The 20,038-nt window shown below is 34.3% G+C and overlaps 1 protein-coding gene and 1 long non-coding RNA gene across 3 annotated transcripts in view; one reads left to right on the top strand and one right to left on the bottom strand.

Annotated features, from left to right (window-relative positions):
- The window catches only part of clstn2b (calsyntenin 2b), a 68,772-nt gene that overhangs the window by 28,933 nt on the left and 19,801 nt on the right, over window positions 1-20,038 (bottom strand). The window contains exons 3-8 of the mRNA XM_051128984.1: window positions 16,824-17,019; window positions 11,665-11,873; window positions 11,431-11,580; window positions 2,729-2,914; window positions 1,313-1,570; window positions 598-719 (exon numbers count right to left, since the gene is read on the bottom strand). Coding sequence (XP_050984941.1) covers window positions 598-719; window positions 1,313-1,570; window positions 2,729-2,914; window positions 11,431-11,580; window positions 11,665-11,873; window positions 16,824-17,019 — 1,121 coding nt within the window. The remainder of the gene's footprint in view (window positions 1-597; window positions 720-1,312; window positions 1,571-2,728; window positions 2,915-11,430; window positions 11,581-11,664; window positions 11,874-16,823; window positions 17,020-20,038) is intronic.
- The window catches only part of LOC127177056 (uncharacterized), a 57,285-nt gene that overhangs the window by 28,999 nt on the left and 8,248 nt on the right, over window positions 1-20,038 (top strand). Inside the window, exons 3-4 of one of the 2 annotated variants that reach the window (XR_007829177.1) lie at window positions 1,325-1,593; window positions 8,009-8,359. This is a non-coding gene — a long non-coding RNA (uncharacterized LOC127177056). Of the gene's footprint in view, window positions 1-1,324; window positions 1,594-8,008; window positions 8,360-20,038 lie in introns of those variants that run through there. The other variant, XR_007829178.1, reaches the window with a different exon arrangement.

Raw genomic sequence — 20,038 nt, 5'->3', positions numbered from 1 at the left:
CCATATACCCATCTATCCATTGTTCAATCAATCTTTCTATACATCCGTCTGTCTATTTGTCTGTCCATCTGTCTACCCATCCAGTGTTCAATCAATCTATCTATTCCCTTGTCCATCCATCCGTCCATCTGTCCGTCCATCCATCCATCCATCCGTCCATCTATCCATTGTTCAATCAATCTTTCTATATGTCCATTCATCCATCCATCAGTCCGTCTATCCATCTGTCCGTATATCCATCTATCCATTGTTCAGTCAATCTGTCTGTCCATCCATATATCCATTCATCTATCCATCCATAGTTCAATCAATATATCTATCTGTCTGTCCGTATATCCATTGTTCAATCAATCTATTTATAGATCCGTCCATCCATCCGTATATCCATCCGTCAATCTGTCAGTCCGTCCATCCGTCTATCTATCTATCTATCCATCTATCCATCTATCTATCTGTCTATCTGTTGTTCTATCGTTCTATCCATCCGTCTGTCAGATTTATATCAGCTGAACATGCAGACATGAGTGACTTTATTTTTTTTGTATTCATCTGAAGATCATCTGAAGTGAAAATCCTAGTGTGAAACGCCTCTCACACCTGCTCTAATTTCCAGTGGAACTCAGCCGGTCTGAAGGAGTCTGTCTGAGTGTAGTCCGTTCTCAGCAGGAAAACCAGCCTGCAGTTATGCACATACAGAGAGTAATGGTGTCGGTTCATCTCTGTGAGAGACAGAGAAAGTGATAGAGACAGAGAGACAAAGAGAGCACAGAGAGGTCAAAAGACAGAGAGAATACAATTACCTCTTGACATACAAGATAATATCGCTAAATTGAACCTGAGAGAAAAGAAACGGCACCATTTGGGGTGTGTTTATCTATATAGAGATCCTGACAGGAGAGCATAGTCAACTTAACAGGGCTAGAAGTAGAGCTCCAGTCGTCCAGTACAAATGAAATTCTCTTCTTAACTGTTTCCTCTTCAACCCTGCTGAAAAGACCAGCATGAACGAACCTCCTTGTCAAGGCTGGCTTTTGCTGGTCAGTTCTAGTTTAGTGCTAGTATAGCTAGCAGACAAGCAAGGTATTATCATGGATGTCTTGATGACTAAACTAGTTATACCCATAAAACTTCCTGTGTGAAATGAAAAACTTCACTCAAGGAATTCATAATGTATGTTGTGATGCATTATGTCTTTTAATATATAATTTTAACCAAAGTTGAAATGCATTATAATATTTGAAGGTCTGTTTGTGCATTATACTTTCTAAAGGCATAACAATGAATGTGCCCTCTTCTAATTCAGTTGTCTCACCTGTTTTGTCAGAGTTGCAGAGCAGCGTTTCTTTCTCGGCTCTCTGTCCTGGACTCGGTCCATGCTTCATCCATGTGGTTATGGTGAACTGATGGGTTAGATTCTGCGGGACCACCCAGTCTGGGATCTTGGCAGCTTGCCGACCATCAAAGCGATATGTGAGGTCACTATCCCGGCCGCCATCCTTCACAAGAGTCGCCGTCCAATTAAAAACACTGCTGGAGGCCGGCAAAAGATCTGTGCTGCCTGATGAAGCTCCTGGTATGTTGCCGTCATGACCGGTGAGTGTAGAGATAAAACGTTCATTTGAAACAGGGTTGTGGAGGTTTAATTTCACAAGTCCCTTTCACATGACTCATATTTCAAACGCAACTCTCAGCACACGTGACTTTGACATCCGAAAGAAAAGCATTACAGATTTTTATATTGATTCATTTGTACAGACTTATGTATAAAAAAAACAAACCAATAAAGTTATTCTAATAATTACACTTCAAATTATATATTAAATAATAAAATCTGTACTATATATATATATATATATATATATATATATATATATATGCATTAAGTATTAAAAATATTTCAAGTATTGTTTTTTATAGTTTACAGTACAATTATTAAATAAAAAATATAAATAAATGTATTAAAATTAAATAATTTATAATAGATTGTTGATTTAATATATGAAGAGAGAGTATGGAAGCCTGTTTCTGCCACTAAATTAAAAATGTAAAAAAGGTTAGTTGTGACTTATCTCACAAAATCTACTCACAACTCGCAATTGCAAGAAAAAAATGCAAGAATTGCAAGTTTTTATCTCGTAATTGTGAGTTTATATCCTGCAATTCTGACTTTATAACTCGCAATTTTGCATTTATATCTCACAGTTCTGAGAAAAAAAAAGTCAGACCTGCGAGATGTAAACTCTAAATTGCAAGAAAAAAAGTCAGAAATGTGAGATAAAAAGTTGCAATTTCCTTTTTTATTTTTTATTCAGTGGCAAAACGGGTTTCCATAAGAGAGAGAGGGGTAGAGAAATTAAAAAATTTCCACCACCTGTCATCTTAAAAAGATAAATCTTACAATGCCTTCAGGTCAACTTATGCTTTGTATAGGATTTCATTATATATCATCTATTATGATGCATATCTGGGGATGCAAACACATATCATATAAAAGGACAGTGTTGAGCTGTGTATTTGTATTTTATAGCTTCATTTATATTTTCTCAAGACAATCCTTCTGATACGGATGAATTACACTGCTAATGGTTCTGCACTGAGACACATACCTATTCTAGGACAAGGGTGGAGGTTTTGTCTGACTAGTTTAGCCCTCAGGCACATTTCGTAATTAAACCGACCCAAGAGAAATGAGGAAGCGTGCAATGGAATAAATAGCTGTTAATCATACCGCAGAGCTTCTGTAAGGCTCTCTCAGAGTAAGACTGCCTGTCACAGCCTCTCCCAGCTCCGCTCGTCTCCAGCTCCACTGTGCTCCTGATCCACGACACCGATCCCGCACACGTCTCCAGGTGCATCTTGGGGAATAACAGCTTACTGCCCGTTCCTGGTTCATAGTCAATGAGCTTACTCCAGCCTGGAAAGATAGCAAGTTAGGAAATGTTTCTTAAGTATTAGAAAGAGCGGTAATGTCAGTGAGCTGGAAAATGAAGAGATATTGAGGTCACAGTGTTTTCCAGACTCCGACACAATTAACAAGTCAGTGTTCCACAACATGATGTGCATTTTAAATACAGCTTGAAAAAACCATAACTTTCTGTTGTGCATGAGCCAGAACATTCACAAAAAAAGTTTGTCTTCAAGATGTTTGTTTTTCTTTCTTCATTCCAAAGGAGTAATTAAAGGAGTAGTTCACTTCCAGAACAAAAATGTACAGATAATGTACTCAACCCCTTGTCATCTAAGATGTTCATATCGTAAAGAAATTGTTTTTTGAGGAAAACATTTCAGGATTCCTCTCCATATAATGGACTTTTATGGTGCCCCAGAATTTGAACGTTCAAAATGCAGTTTAAATGCAGCTTCTAAGGGCACCACACAATCCCAGCCAAGGAATAAGGGTCTCATCTAGTGAAACGATTGGTTATTTTCTAAAAATAAATTTGCAGTTTATATACTTTTTAACCGTAAATGCTCATATTGTCGAGCTCTGTGTGAACTCGTTTTTTTCCGGTTCAAGATGGACTTCTATGGTGCCCAGACTTTGACCTTCCAAAATGATCCCAGCCAAGGAATAAGGGTCTTATCTAGCAAAATGATTGGTTGTTTTCTAAAAAAAAAAATTACAAAAACAATTTACATACTTTTTAACCTCAAAAGCTGTGTTTCTTATAGTTACAGTTAGGGTATGATGAAAAAAATCCCATCTCATTTTCTCTTCCAACTTCAAAATCGTAAAAGTAAAAAACAAGTGAAAGTACCAACCTAGTGTTTATAAAGTGAACTTACAAAGAAGGTCAAAGGGCCTTTACAAAAAAGGTAAAACAGCGATGTAGGGCAATTTTAAAGATGGAGGAGATAATGAAATGGGAGTTTCTGACATACCCTAACTGTAACTGTAAAAAAAAAAACAGCTTTTGAGGTTAAATAGTTTTTTTTTTTGTTTTTTTAGAAAATAACCAATCATTTCACTAGATAGGACCCTTATTCCTTGGCTGGGATCATTTAAAACCCTTTGAAGCTGCATTTAAACATCATTTTAGAAGTTCAAACTCGGGGCACTGTAGAAGTCCACTATATGGAGAGAAATCCTGAAATGTTTTCCTCAGAAAACATAACTTCTTTACGACTTGAGAAAGAAATACATGAACATCTTGGATAACAATGGGGTGAGTACATTATCTGTACATTTTTGTTCTGGAAGTGAACTACTCCTGTAAGGTTTTTGAGGAAAACCTTCCAGGATTTTTCTCCATATAGTGGACTTCAGTGGAGATCAGTGGGTTGAAGGGCCAAATTGCAGTTTCAGTGTAGCTTCAAAGGGCTCTACACGATCCCAGCCGAGGAATAAGGGTCTTATTTAGCAAAATGATCTGTCAATTTCTAAGAAAAATACATTTTTTGTACTTTTTAACCATAAATGCTCATACATTTGTGACGTAGGCATAAGTGCCGATGCAGTGTTTACGAAGCGAATGCGCAAAGTCAAATGTCCTTTACAAAAAAGGGAAAACAACAATGTCGGATGATTTTGAAAGTGGAGGAGAAAATTAGATTTTTGCCCTATCCTACTTTTTTGAAGTATAGATAAAGAACTAACCCCACGTGAATTTTTCAACATGATTACGCAATTATTGCAGAACTAGTGCAAGACAAGCATTTGTGGTTAAAAAGTATAGAATTTTTTTTTTGTTGTTGAGAAAATGACCCTTATTTCTCAGCTGGAATTGTTTAGAGCCCTTTGAAGCTGCATTGAAACTGCAATTTGGACCTTCAACCCATTAGTCACCATTTAAGTCCACTATATGAAGAAAATCCTGGAATGTTTTCCTCAAAAACCTTCATTTCTTAGTGACTGTAGAAAGACGTGGGCGTGAGTCAATTATCAGGAAATTTTCATTCTGGAACTGAACCTCTCCTTTAAGGTAGTAATATGTATTATTATGGCACTATTATTAACCCTATTAACTGTTGTACCGCAAAAGGTACAATTTTTGCACATTATTTTTCTGAGCATACAACTCTTTTTGCATTATCAGCTATAGATAAACCATAATAGACAGCTGTATTAGAGTCAACATGAAGCGCAGTTTATAACTCATTTTACTTCCATAATCTGATGTATTTTAGAGTGACACGGGATATTCAACAAGAAAATGTCATCACTATTTAAGACTAAAACAAATGCATGCAGGCCAGGGTTGAAACATTGAGCATTTCTGCATTTCTAACATCACAGTTTTGTTTTAGTTAATATTTCAGCATTACATTGTCATATTTGCTGAGAAGATCTGTGCATTATTCTCAACAGCTAGACTTCAGGAGAAAATGTGAGTGATGTTTGTACATGCAAAACTCTCAGTCATGATACCAGGAAGTCTCAGTAATATTCTAGTCTCAGAAATCACTGCTTGCTCAGTTTAATTAAAATCTAGCTAAATCAACACAATTTCTGAACCTTTTATCACAACTTAATTTCAGTTCAGTTAAGTTTGCTTAAATATGTAAAATTAAAGTTCACTTCATTTGTTTTGGAACTACATGAAGAATTTTTTGATGCATGAGTTGAAACTGCATAGTGGATTATTGCATGCTTTGTGTAGGACTGAATTGGTAATGTTGTAAATGTTGGAATTAAGAGTCATTTTATGAATTGTGTGAAGAAAGACCTGTTAAAAAGGCCAGGAAGGACCAGAGTTTCTGTTGTTGTAGTTTTTAATTACATTTGAGTAGATCTTGCATGTAGGTTGTAGGATGGTTATGATTGTTATGGAGTTTTTGCTTCATATAACCCATACAACCAACATATCTGTGCTAATATCAGTGCAGTGACAAACTAAAAATGTACCTCTGAAATAAAAAATAAATAAAATAAATAAAAACAATTGCCTTAACAAATGAGAAAAAAAAAAAAAATCATTTTACTTAAAACTGGTTTTATGTAATTCCATGTGTAAAATTCTAATTACATTTGTATTTGTAATTTTAATAAAATATACTCAATATATTAAATAGGTTCACCCTCAGTATATATTATATTATTACACACTTGCAAAATCTACTGTTCTTCAGAACAATTCTTCAGGTCCCACAAATTCTTTGGTTTTTCAGCATTTTTGTGTATTTGAACCCTATCCAACAATGACTATGATTTTGAGATCCATCTTTTTACACTGAGGACAACTGAGGGACTCTCATGCAACTATTACAGAAGGTTCAAACACTCACTGATGCTTCGGAAGGAAACATGATACAATAAGAGCCAGGGGGTGAAAACTTTTGAACAGAATGAGGATGTGCAAATTTTTTCTCATTTTCCTAAATATCATATTTTTTCATTTAGTACTGCCCTTCAGAAGCTACAGAAGATACTTGCATGTTTCCCAGAAGACAAAATAAGTTAGATTTACCCTGATCTTCAAATTCCAAAAGTTTTCATCCCCTCAGCTCTTAATGCATCAGTGAGCGTTTGAACCTTCTGTAATTATTTTCTCTTGTGGACTATGTGTGTAAACGTCTTTTATGTGAAATATCTTATTCAGGTCAGTACTGAATAAAAAATAACATGCATTTTCTATGATAATGCTGATAAAATAATTAACATTTAGCAGATTCTCCAAGGTGTATGTAAACTTTTGGCTTCAACTCTATGTTAAATATATATTGCCCCCTTAAGTGCAAGTCTGGTATTTTCTGGAGCACAAATATTACAAGTACCAAAAAATGTTGATGTGACTAACTGAATAAGCCAATTTGTTTGTTTTTAAATGAAGAAGGATGGTTTTTCTTTTTGTTTTGTTCAGTTCTAATTTATAATATATTTGAGGCTTGTTACCCAGAGCTCTGAGTGCGTCTGGTGAGATATAAAATTTTTCAGGCTACATTGTGGCTGTAATGAATTCTATAGCCAGTGGTTATTTAACGTGAAGTTATGGGTGAAAAATTAAAGCAGCGGACAGTATTAGATGGATTGTGTAAACATGCATTCACATACAGACCACACAAATATTACCTCACACAAATACACACAGAATTTGGAGCTGAAAATGGTTATTTTATGCATGGAGGGAGCCTAAAGGTAACAACAAACTGTGTGTGTGTTTGCAGACAATGCATGTCCACCCCTGCTGAATTATTCACCCTTGCTTATGAGACACAACAGGGGGCTGTTTACTTTTCTCTCTCCTTCATGCTTTTATGTCAGATGTTAAAAAATGGCCTTTACTCAAGTTGTCATCATCCAGTGGGCTGGAAAGGAATTGGCCTGAAGCTTTGACCAAATGTGTGTGTGTGAGTAAATAAGAGCATGTTTTGAGTCTCCAAACTTACTTGAGGGACAATCACATCAGAGACACATCAAAGTGCATTCTGGGAGACACAGTGTACTCTAGACCAAAAGTTTACTTGGTTTTTGTCCATTGGGAATTGACTGGATGGTAAAAGGGCAGTTAAAAGGGGAGGGATAAATATGGTGACTGGTGACTTCAGCAGACAAGAAAAGTTGTTTGAGGGGGGATTTTAATTAAAAATACAAACATGCACAACTGATTTGTGCACAATAAGACCAGGAACGTGTAATAAAAGGACAGTTTATGCAAAAATTAAAGTTTTGTCACCATTTAAAGCAGTATGATATGTTAAGATTAATTTTGATTCTGAAGACAAAAGACAGTCGTACAGGTGTGGAATGACATGAGAGTGAATAAGATGAGAAAATGTTAATTTTTGGGTGAACTATCACTTTAAGAATATATCAATTTTGATTAAAGGTTGACTTGTAAAAGCTTCTATTTTAGGAGTCACATTCACAGCTTTAATTAAATTTAGGTTGTTTTTACACTTCACTTATTTGATCTGAACTAGAATTTAATTCTACTTAAACTTGGGTTACAACTGAGAACTAGCAATGGCTGTTCACGACCGTAGCTAGGAAACAACTCAAGAGGAGATGTTAAAAATGGAAAGCGCTTTTTAACATAATTTTATGCTTTTGTTGCTTTTTACTTCTCAGGGAATGAAACTGTTTGCCTGCTCTTGTATCTGTGGAGAGACTGCGAGAGATGGAAGCTGCTTAGCAAAGGCAATTTCTGCAGAGACAAGCAGCAATGAGAATTGCATTATACTGTATTAGGCAAATGATATGATATTGATAGCAGTTGACTTCTGCAAACTATGCTAGATTGCTTTTATACCAAAGCTTATTGGAGTTTGCATGAAGCCTGAATGTATCTAAATATACCAAATGCTAAAATTAAACTGACTGTGGTCTGCATCTAAAAATTTAAAATGCAAACACGCCACATTTTGCATGAATAATTGCAGCCATGATCAATAAAATATGTCCTCAAAGATCTATTTTTAAGGAAATGTAAAAAATTCAAACAAAAGAAATTAACTGCACCAGCCAAGTGTTCTGAAATTAGGTTTATAAAGAGTGATTTTTGCCTGATTAACCCATTAAAAATGGTTTTGCTGGTACAAATGAATGTATTTAAGCTGATTCAGTGATGCTAAATATATAAATATATTAAAAAATATAGATTTTAAATATAGATTTTATCTGAATAAAATGCAGTTTACAAAGATAAGGACATTTGGGATAAAATATAGTTTCACTGAATGCACAGAATTCGACATCCACCAAATAATAAATGGGAATGAATTTTCTTTTCCCATTTAAAAGTTGCATGTTATTTTATTTTGTTTTTCCCTGCTGTCTGCGATCATAACAGACCTCTTTTAACAACCAGTTGAGCAACTCTGCTTTAGATGCGTCACGTCTTTAGTGAGTAAAACTGATACCAGGAGCTTTCAAAGAACTGCATAATACATCATGCTGGCTATCATATGAAAGCGTGTGTGTTAATTCTGATGCAAGCCTCCTGCGGCAATCAAAAGGAAGGAAAAAAAGCACAAACCTACAGGAAAAAACAGAGATGCAGAGAGACGGGAGGGGGTCAATACTATATTGAGTTTAAAAGCAAACAGAAATAGCTTCGAGGGAAATGAAAGAGATGGACAGAAAGTGACAGGAAATTCAAAGCACACACCTTATGTGTGTGTGTGAGACTCACTCAGCTGAATCTGGTTTTAGAAAAGCTGTCACGAACAGATCATAGGAAATGTCTGGAATTACTATCCCAGAACTGTATTTTCTACTCCACGCTGTGAGTGTTTACTCCTTTTTTGTGCATTTTAGTGTTGAACATGCATCTAATTCCCACACTGACCTAGGTTTATTGACTCATTACATCAATGAAACAAGTAAACATGCACACTAGTGTTGGAGTATGTTGCGTTGTATTGAGCAAAGAGTCTTACAAGCTGAGGTGCTTTCTTAAAATCTCCTTTTAGTAATCTAGTAATGTCTGGAAGACAGAGAATCTGTTAATTCAGATGATTCATTTCAGTGAACCAGTTCAGGCCAGTGATTCACAGATTTCAATCTGAAATTCAGTTTTACTTCAGTTTAAGTTTATTATTAAACATGCAAATTTAGGAGCAGATTTATCTGAAATCGTTTAAATAATAATAGAATGGATAGAGTGTCTAAAAGTAAAACTATTAAAAATTACACTGACATTTAGCAGACACTTTATCCAAAGCATCTTTTTGACACTTTTATGCCATAGAACCAACAATATTCATACTATACATTGCCAGGTTCATTAGTCAAGCAGATTAGGAGTTGTCCAATAATTAAAATAAAGATGAAATTAAATAAAATATAATTATTATATGGATATTTAAACATAATTTACAAAGGTTGCCTTTGTAACTAACTGAAAGTCAAAAGCTAAAATGACTAATATTAAAATGAAAACTGAAAATATAAAAAAACTATAATAATTTAATAAAATAATGTATAAAAAATACGTTAATAAAAATGCATTCATTAACAAATACTATAATATTTATTATTAATAAATACTATAATAATATAGACACTGTAGTTCAAAAGTTTGGGATCAGTAAGATTTGTAATGTTTTTTTTAAAAGATTTTTCTGCTCATCAAGGCTGCGTTTATTTGATTAAAAATCCAGAAAAAACAGCAATATTGTGAAACATTATTGCAATTTAAAATAGTGGTTTTATATTTTAATATACTTTAAAATAGAATTTATTCCTGTGTTGCAATGCTGAATTTTCAGCATCATTACTCCAGTCTTCAGAGTCATGATTTAGAAATCATTCTAATATGCTGATTTATTATCAGTGTTGGAAACAGTTGTGCTGCTTAATATTTTTTCAGGATTCTTTGATGAATAAAATGTAAAAAAAAAAAAAAAAAAAAAAAAAAAAAAAAAAAAAAAAACAGCATTTATTTAATATATAAATATTTTGTAACAATATACACTACTGTTCAAAGTTTGGGGTCAGTCAATTTTTCTTTCTTTGCTTGTTTGAAAAAAATTATTACTTTTATTCAGCAAGGATGTGTTAAATTGATAAAAAGTGATAGTAAAGATTTATATTGTTAGAAAAGATTTCTATTTTGAATCAGTGCTGTTCTTTTTAACTTTTTATTTCAAAAAGGTACAAAACTCTTATCGTTGCAGTACACTTTCAAAAGGGACTATGTACTTTAGAAGTACTCATATGTACCTTTAAGTTACTAAAATGTACCATTTAGGGGTTGTTACGAGCCCCTGCTCTTTCTTTCTCTGTTTTCTTTCCTAAGTGCAGCTGCTAATTGGATGGGGGTGGAGACTAGTAAGAACACCTCAAGCCCCTGCCTATTTAAGAGCTGCTGGTGGCACTTCAATGGCGGCTTGCCCTAGGAACTCAGTTTAGTGTTTGATTTTGGTTTTCATTATTCTCTTTTGTTCAAGGATGGTGAGTGATTGTTTATTTAGTTACTACAGAGTACATAGAAAGCATTGGTAAGTGAGCTGACCCGGAAGATTTTGTTGTGTTTGATTTCTTCCTCGGGCGAGTTTTCTTAACTCTTGAGTAAGCTGTAGTTTAAACTAGTTAGCTCACCAGTCCTTGTTTATTATTTGTTTTTGTTTAAATACACTTTTTGCTGTTTCAATTTTTGGTCATATTCTTTTTTATTTGTACAATAAAATCGTACAATAAAAACTTTTTGCCCTGGCCACTGTTACATTTGTTTAGAGTGGTTTTCTTATGTTGTGCCCTAAATGGGTCGTTACAGGGTAAATAAGGTACAAAGATGTACCTTTCAACTTTTGTACCTTAGGGTGCCGGCCCACTGACAGCGTTGTACTTTTTTTTTTTTTTTTTTTTTTTTTCACAAGAGTGTACGGAAAACACTGAAGAATTTAGCAAATTAACTTCATCAAAAGTGCACTTTATCAAATTGTTAACCCGTAAATATGACTTTGTTCCCTGGTGGACCACTGGCATCTGACCATTTTTTGCACGTTTTTCAAAATGCATCTGAGACTAAAAACATTTCCAGATCTTACCCTGCCATCCAGGCTTGCAGATGGGTTTGACGTGGATGTGTACGACAGCGTCCTGCGTCGCTCTCTTCTGTCCACAGTCGAACGCTGTCACATGGATTTTATAATGTGACTTCTTATCAAAGCTCAGGCTCTCTGTGTTCCTGATGTTACCTGCACACAAACACACACATTTAAATACAGACAGAAAAGTGCTGTTTGCATGTGTTTCTTGTGCATTTGTGTGTGCGCGCTAACCGTTGCGGTCTATAGCGAAGGCTGTGTCATGAGAGGTGATCTGGTAGTTGCAGATCTGGCTGTATTGTGGAGAGCAGTCCTGGTCTGATGCCTGCACTTGCAGAATACTGTCATACACTTTGCCCTCCGTCACCGAGCCGTGATACTCCAACTGACCGAACACGGGAGAAAACTCGTTCACATCTCCCACCTGCACATGCACCACAGCCCTGGGAATGAGAGAGAGGTTTTTATTGCTTTTTCATTGTCCAAGATACTTCATGGAGAAAATGTACCCACCCTCAGGCCATCTAAGATGAAGATGAGTTTTTTCATCTGAACAGATTTGGAGAAATGTAGCATTACATCACTTGCTCACCAATATTATTCTGCAGTGAATGGGTGCCGTCGGAATGAGAATCCAAAGAGCTTAAAACATCACAATAATTCATCAAGTAATCCACACAATCTGTTTCTTTGTAAGACACACATCCATCATTAAGACATTTTTAACTTCAAACCATTGCTTCATCTTGAAATGCAAGTCCTCTATCCATAACATTGCTTCTTTCAGAGAAAATCAGGAGGTAAATATGCACAGATCAGACACTCTTTACAAGCAAAAATGGTCCAAAAATGTATAAACAAATATGTTGGATTTTGATGTGAGGGGAGAACAGGGGATGGATTTTTCACTGGATTATGGATTTATATTTTGGCCAGAAGTGAAGCTTTAAAGTTAAACTGTCTTAATGATGTATTTGTTTCTTATGAACACAGGGCTTTTTTCGATTTACCAGATGTTAATTGATGGACAGGAGTGGTGTGGATTACTTGTGGATTGTTGTGATGTTTTTATCAGCTGTTTCATTCTGACGGCACCCATTCACTGAAGCGGATCCACTGGTGAACAAACTCATCTATATCTTGGATGGCCTGAGGGTGAACATTTTCAGCAGTTTTTCAATTTTTGGTAAACTATTTCTTTAAGTATTAACTTTGTCTCAGAGGTTTCTGTTAAATATTTGAGTTCATATTGACTGCGGATTGCTTTTGGTAAATCTGAGCGCAGTTTGAGCGCAGGTTTATTAAATTCCTTATAACTTAATACAAGAAATAAAAGTCCTAAATGAGATCTTATTTATTTAAATCATAGTATTACCTTTTATTTTTATATTTTCAGTTTTCATTTTCATTTTAGTTTTGGTGATTTTTGCTATGTGCAAAATTAAGTTTACATACACTTAATACCTAATACTGTGTTGTTACCTGAATGATCCACAGCTGTGTTTTTTTTAGTGATAGTTGTTCATGTGTCCCTTTTTTATCCTGAACAGGTAAACTGCCTGCTGTTCTTCAGAAAAATCCCTCAAATTCTTTGGTTTTTCAGCATTTTTTTGTATTTGAATGCGTTCCAACAATGACTGTATGATTTTGAGATCTGTCTTTTCACACTGAGGAAACTGAGGGACTCATGTGCAACTATTACAGAAGGTTCAAACATTCACTGATGCTCCAGAAGGAAACACAATGAATTAAGAGCCGGGGGGTGAAAACTTTTTGAATTTGAAGATCAGGGTACATTTCAAATGTTTTGTCTTCAGGGAAACATGCAAGTATCTTCTGTAGTTTCTGAAGGGCAGTACTATATGAAATAAAAAGATATTTAGGCAAAATAAGAAAAATGTGCACAACTTCATTCAGTTCAAAAGTTTTCAACCCCTGCTCTTAATGCATCGTTTTTTCCTTCTGGAGCATCAGTGAGTGTTTGAACCTTCTGTAATAGTTGTTATGAGTCCCACAGTTGTCCTCAGTGTGAAAAGATGGATCTCAAAATCATACAGTCATTGTTGGAAAGGGTGCAAATACACAAAAATGCTGAAAAACCACAGAATTTGACCTGAAAGATTTTTTCCTGAAAAACAGTAGGCATTTTAATTATTCAGGACAAACAAAAGACTCATAAACAACTATGATCCTAAATGGATCATTCAGGTAACAACACAGTATTAAGAATCAAGTGTATGTAAACTTTTGAACAGGGTATTTTTTTTAAATTCAACTATTATTTTCTTTTGTGGACTATATGTAAACATCTTCTATATGAAATATCTTATTCAAGTCAGTACTAAATAAAAATAACATGCATATTGTATGCTCCCTCTTATTTTGATAAAATATTTAACATTTTACAGATTTTGCCAGGTGTATGTAAACTTTTGACTTCAACTGTATCTTTAGTTCTATTTTTATTTTTTTTTTTTTATTTCAGTTAGTTGCCAAGGCAACATTTCTAACTGTAAGTTATTCATCTGTTATTTAAATTTTATTTTAATTTAGCTTAATTTCAATTAACAACAATGATTTTTAAGAGTTTTACTTTGTTAACAGTGTAAATAATGTCTAAACAATGGAGACTTTTCTCCAAAGAAAAACACTTCAGAACACATTTCTCCTCTAGAGCAGAGCTCACTTATTTCCTTAAATTCCTCAAATTTGCTTCTGTGCATATTTTTATAAACCTATTAAAATAGCAACTGTATGTCAGGTTGTGTTTATCAGGAACAGAGCATGGTTGGCTGCATTTTATTTAGTGATTTTTATGGAAACGTAGCACGATAACACACCACAGATATGACTGCTGAGCTAAATGCGTATTTTATGGGGCCTGAAAAACAGCAACTGAAGCATATAAATTGCATCTAGAATTAAATTTTCAAGTCAACAGTTAAAAACTAAGAAAAGTAAGAAGTAATTAATTTAAATAATTAAAATTGATTTTTATTCATGTCATTTTGACTTAATGTTGTGTCGGCTGTCCTGCAGATTTTCTTGTCATTTTTGTGTCTATAATTAGATTAATTTATGAGAAATTATTTTTGGTCCAGATCTGAACTAATTAGTGATCTCTGCTTTAGACTTTTTTTTTTCCTTTTTTTTTCCCAGGATAAAACGCTTCAAAAGTCTCTATTCGTTCTCTGTCACTGTCCGGGAGAAGCAGCGAACATACTAAAGAGGTCTCGCTTGTGATTTCTCTCTCCTGCAGGTCATTATAAAGTCTTACAAAAGTCTTCGGGGAGAGAAAGATATTTAAAAAAAATAAATAAAAAAAAAAGGTCTGAAAGAAAAAAAGCGCCTCCAGGTATCCTCACGGCCAGTCCTGACACACTTTTGCGAGCTGAAAATACCAAAATAACAAGCTTGCATCATTCACGTCAAAGACAGCATGTAAAGTGAGTAATACTTCGCAAAGGGCAACAGCTCGTCTGACAAATGACGGGATTACAAACACCCCGCTAATCGGTGTTATAATGTTACAAACCAGAATATACGCAAACACACGTTTATATATGCATTAGGCAAGAAATCTCTAGTAAAGCAGTTTGATTTTGCAGCTTTACTGCCCTTTAGAGTCTAATATCTCACTTTAATCCTTTATCCATGTGTGTGTGTGTGTGTGTGTGTGTGTGTGTGTGTGTGTGTGTGTCTAGTATCATAGATCCGAGCTGTCAAAGCCGGATACAGTAATCCTGTCTGGATTAAAGAGATACAGAGTAATGAGAAAGGTCCCTCTCTCATCTCTCTTTTTTTTAGTGATTTCATCACTAACCTCATTTCTATCTCGCTCGTTCACAAATGTCTTTGTCGTTTTGTTTCAAAGGACTTCAGTCTAGCTCACTGCATTAGCTCTTTTAAAGCGTCTTTATATGGATATCTGCAGGGAAAAAGAAGCATCTTTGGCTCAGTGTTTGTTTGCAGCTTTCAGTCTGCAGGTAAACAGGTGCCGTGTTCATTAGCGAGAGCTCTTAAAAGCTTTTAATGCCTGAAGGTCAGACACCTGCTTATCAGAGCCAGTGCTGCGATAAATGACTTAATTTTTGAGTGGCAGTTCAGTATCCTGGACAAAAAAAAAAATAAATTTGTTCAACATCCGTCCTGAAATCCTGTAAGTATCCTTGCTCAACATAGAGTAAAATTGTGAAATATTTTTATAATTTAAAATAACTGTTTTCTATTTAAATATATTTTATCATTCAGGTAACAACACAGTATTAGAATCAAGTGTATGTAAACTTTTTAACAAGGCCATTTTTATAAATTCAACTATTATTTTCTGTTGTGGACTATATGTAAACGTCGTCTATGTGCCAAACGTTTGGAATAATTACAATTTCTTAATTTTGAGAAAAAAGTCTCTTCTTCTGCTCACCAAGGCTGCATTTATTCTAATAAAAATACAGTAAAATTAGTAATATTGTGAAATAATATTACAATTTAAAAGAACTTTGTTCTGTTTGAATATATTGTAAAATGTAATTTATTTCTGTAATGCAAAGCTGAATTTTCAGCATCATTACTCCAGTCTTCAGTGTCACATGATCCTTCAAAAATCATTATAATATGCTGATTTGCTGTTCCGTTATTATTGGTATTTAGTTATTAATAATGGTTGTCTTGATTATCAGTGTTAAAATCAGTTTTCTGTCACTTTTGATCAATTTAATGTGTCCTTGCTAAATAAAACTATTATTTTCCTTTTTAAAAAAAAAAAAAAAAAAAAAAAATACTTACCCTAAATTTAAAGTAAACGTTTAGAATATTTTATCATGATTTCCACAAAAATATTGAGGAGCACAACTGTTTTTAACATTGATAATAATCAATAATGTTTCTTAAATCAGCATATTAGAAGGATTTCTGAAGGATCATGTGACACTGAAGGCTGGAGTAATGATGCTGAAAATTCAGCTTTACATTACAGAAATAAACTGCATTTTCAAATATATTCTAATAGAAAATGGTTATTATACATTTGTAATAATATTTCACAATTGTACAGTTTTTACTGTATTTTTAATCAAAGAAATTCAGCCTTGGTGAGCATAAGAAACTTAGTTAAAAAAACATAAATTGCTGACCCCAAACTTTTTTATTTCTAAAGTTACAACTACCCAGTAGCTTCTGTGTGACTTAAAGGATGCAAAAACAGGCAACTTATAAAAGTAGGAAAATAAAAAAACATCTTCAAAGGAGAAACTGTGAATAACAGAGAGAGAGGTGAGTCAAGCACGGATGAATCATTTTAGAAATAGTTCACCCTGTTCCTTCCAGTTCAAAAGCATCACAAACATGAATCAGACTGAGGTGGAGAACATGCATTTATTTAAACACACACTGACTTGTGTGATCTCTTCTCTCCGTGTCCCTCCGGTCCTGTGCCACAGTCATGAGCTTGAATGATGAAGGTGAATTCTCTCTGTCGTTCACAGTCGATCGGCCCACGCGCCCGCAGATGGCCCTCTCCTGATGTGCGGTTTAAAACCACGGCCTCGAACGGAGCGCTGAGACCATGCACGTGAAAACCACAGATTTCACCTAGAGAGAGAAAGAAAATGGCAGATTAAGACTTCCAACTTTCCTGTTTGTAATTCAGCATTATTGCTCTTTTTAATCCCACAAAAGCCTCTTAGTGAGCTCAATTCTTCAGTTTTTTAGCTTTTTATTGTTTTCGCTTTTGTAAAATGTCAATATAAATAGACATAAACTGCCAGCCAAAGTTTGAAATAATTAAGATTTTTTTTTTTTTTTATGTTGAAAAACATTTCTTATAGTGAGCCCGAAGCTGCATTTGTTTGATCAAAAATACAGTAAAAACAGTAATATTGTGAAATATTATTACAATTCAAAGTATCTGTTTTCTGCTGTAATATATTGTAAAATGTAATCTGTTTCTGTGATGCAAAGCTGAATTTTCAGCATCATTACTGTAGTCTCCAGTGTCACATGATACTTCAAAAATCATTTTACGATGCTGATTTGCTGCTCAAGAAACATTCACTGTAAAAAATGGCAGTGAATTTAACGGTAAAAAAACTGTAAAAATGCTACAGTAAAAACCTGTTAAATGGTTAATGGTAATTTCCCCTACTATATATGGTGAAAAACTGTATTGGACGTTGCATGTAATTTTACGGTAGTATACTGTTTTCAGAAGTGAAAAAATGTAAAACTTACAGTGAATAACCGTAAATTGACATTCCCAGAATTCCTTGTGTTTCATTTTTTAAATTTGATGGGTTTTTTTTTTGTTGAAATAACTGTTTCTTCTTAGTTTTCACCACCTGCTTTTGGTGGTTATCAGTGTATTACAAGGGTACAAAACAGATTTCAGTACTTCAGTAGGTTGGTACATTAGTATTATATCAGTTAATGAAATTACAGTATTTAAATGTAAATTTAAGTTAAAACTGTAAAACTAAAAACGTTGCTACCGTATTTTTTACTGTAATTTTTTTTTTTTTTTTTTTATATACAGTGTTTATGATAATTACTGGATTATTGTTTATGTTGGAAACAGTTGTGCTGTTTTGTGGAAGCCATGATATATTTAAAATGTAAGATTTTTTTAAAAGAAAAAAATTAATACTTTTATTCAGTAAGGATGCATAAAATTGCTCAAACTGACAGTAAAAACATGTTACATTACATTTCTATTTAAAATAATTGCTGTTCATTGAACTTCCTGTTCATCAAAGAATCTTGAAAAAAACTGTTTTCAACTTTGATAATAAAAAGAAACATTATTAAAGGGGTCATCAGATGCCCATTTTCCACAAGTTAATATTATTCCTTAGGGTCTTAATGAAAGGTCTATAATATACTTTGGTTAAAAATTCTTAATGGTAGTGTAAAACAACACCATTTTTACCTTGTCAAAATCAGCTCTGCAAAAGTCATCCCATTCTAATGGACTGCTCCTTTAAATGCAAATGAGCTCTGCTCACCCCGCCACTCTCTGCTCTCTGTGGAGTGACGAGCCTGTTTACTTTATCTGCATTTAGAGTGTTTAGCCGCGAAACTTGCTAACTAGCATGTTATTAGGAAAGGTGATTTGCAGAGATTTATAAAAAAAAAAGCCTTATACTCACTTCTGCTGTAGGCGAGGCTGAATTCACGAATGATTTGCATGAACATAGTCACATTTATATAGATTGGGAGGCACTTTCCCTTCACAAACAAACGTAATCCACTGCATCTTCAGCGGCTCAGATGTCGGGAGTAAATGACCACTATGTTCATTATCACATCCAGCAACACAACACCTCAATTGTTCAATCGTAGATATTCTTGTCTAACTTACATCCCTGATCCGGCATCAAAACAATGGTGGTTGGCTCTGAAGTAAGACACTTATGTCAATCAACTATCGTGGGAGCCTCTGTTTGAGTGATGCCACACCGACAGGCATCTAAGAATGACTCGATTTGAAAAAGGGGATATTATTTTTTACAAATTAATTAAAAAACCACTGCATGGATTTTTATCATTATAGGATTGATGTGTACATACACTGCCAACACACATTAATGTTCAAACAACATGTAAAAGTGAAATTTGCATCTGATTACCCCTGTAATAACTGACACCTAATAATAATTAAGCCGCAAATTGGCATATTAGAATTATTTCTGAAGCATAATGTGACACTAAAGACTGGAGTAATAATGCTGAAAATTCAGCTTTGCATTACAGGAATAAATTACGTTGTACAATATATTCAAATAGAACGCAGTTCTTTAAAATTGTTATATTATTTGACAATATTACTGATTTTACTGTATTTTTGATCAAATAATTGCAGCCTTGAATAGTCACAAACCTTAAGAAATTGTAATTATTCCACTTTTTAATTATAAACTCATTTATAATGTTAGTTAAGTTGATATCATCCTCAATTCCCATATGGAGGTGATCTTGGCTAGTAAGAGACCAACTAGCATCCACCTACAACAGCTTAGCAACCATTGTACACTATAGAAAATGGCCAGCAAGATGCTAAAAGCCACCCACAACACCCTAATGAGTTTTGCATGCGCAAACATTCTCACGTTTAGTAAAATCTACTTATTAATATGATCGTGTGTGTGTGTTGTGTAAAACAGTGCTGCTGTCCGGCACCGATAAGAGTATTCTCCATCTGTCCTCTCTTTGATCTTCAGAATAAACCCACATTCACCACATATACAAAACAACAGAGAGAAAAAGAGCCAGAGAGATGGAGCAAAAAGCAGCAATCCTTTTGCAAAGTAATATTTCACAATCTTTCATTGGGTATCTTTGTGCATGCGGGAGTACATAACACTAAAAATGAATAATAGTGCATTCATGCATAAAAAAAAATAGAAAGCATTTAAAAATATGTGTGGGTTTTTGTTTGTTTTTCAGCTTTGCTTTTATCAAAATGCACTGACACTGATACAGTAAGTGGGCATTCACACAGCAGATGTTCTTGCATTTATTTCGCACTATCTTGTTAATTGTTGGTCTGCGTGTTTTTATAAATGTCAACTTTGTTTCATTCTCTTCTTTTTAATACATCATGTGCATCAGGAAT

The sequence above is a fragment of the Labeo rohita genome, chromosome 15 (assembly GCF_022985175.1).
Source record: "Labeo rohita strain BAU-BD-2019 chromosome 15, IGBB_LRoh.1.0, whole genome shotgun sequence".
Lineage (NCBI taxonomy): Eukaryota > Metazoa > Chordata > Actinopteri > Cypriniformes > Cyprinidae > Labeo > Labeo rohita.
The sequence above is the reverse complement of the archived record's forward strand: the minus strand, read 5'-3'. Positions and strand labels throughout refer to the sequence as shown.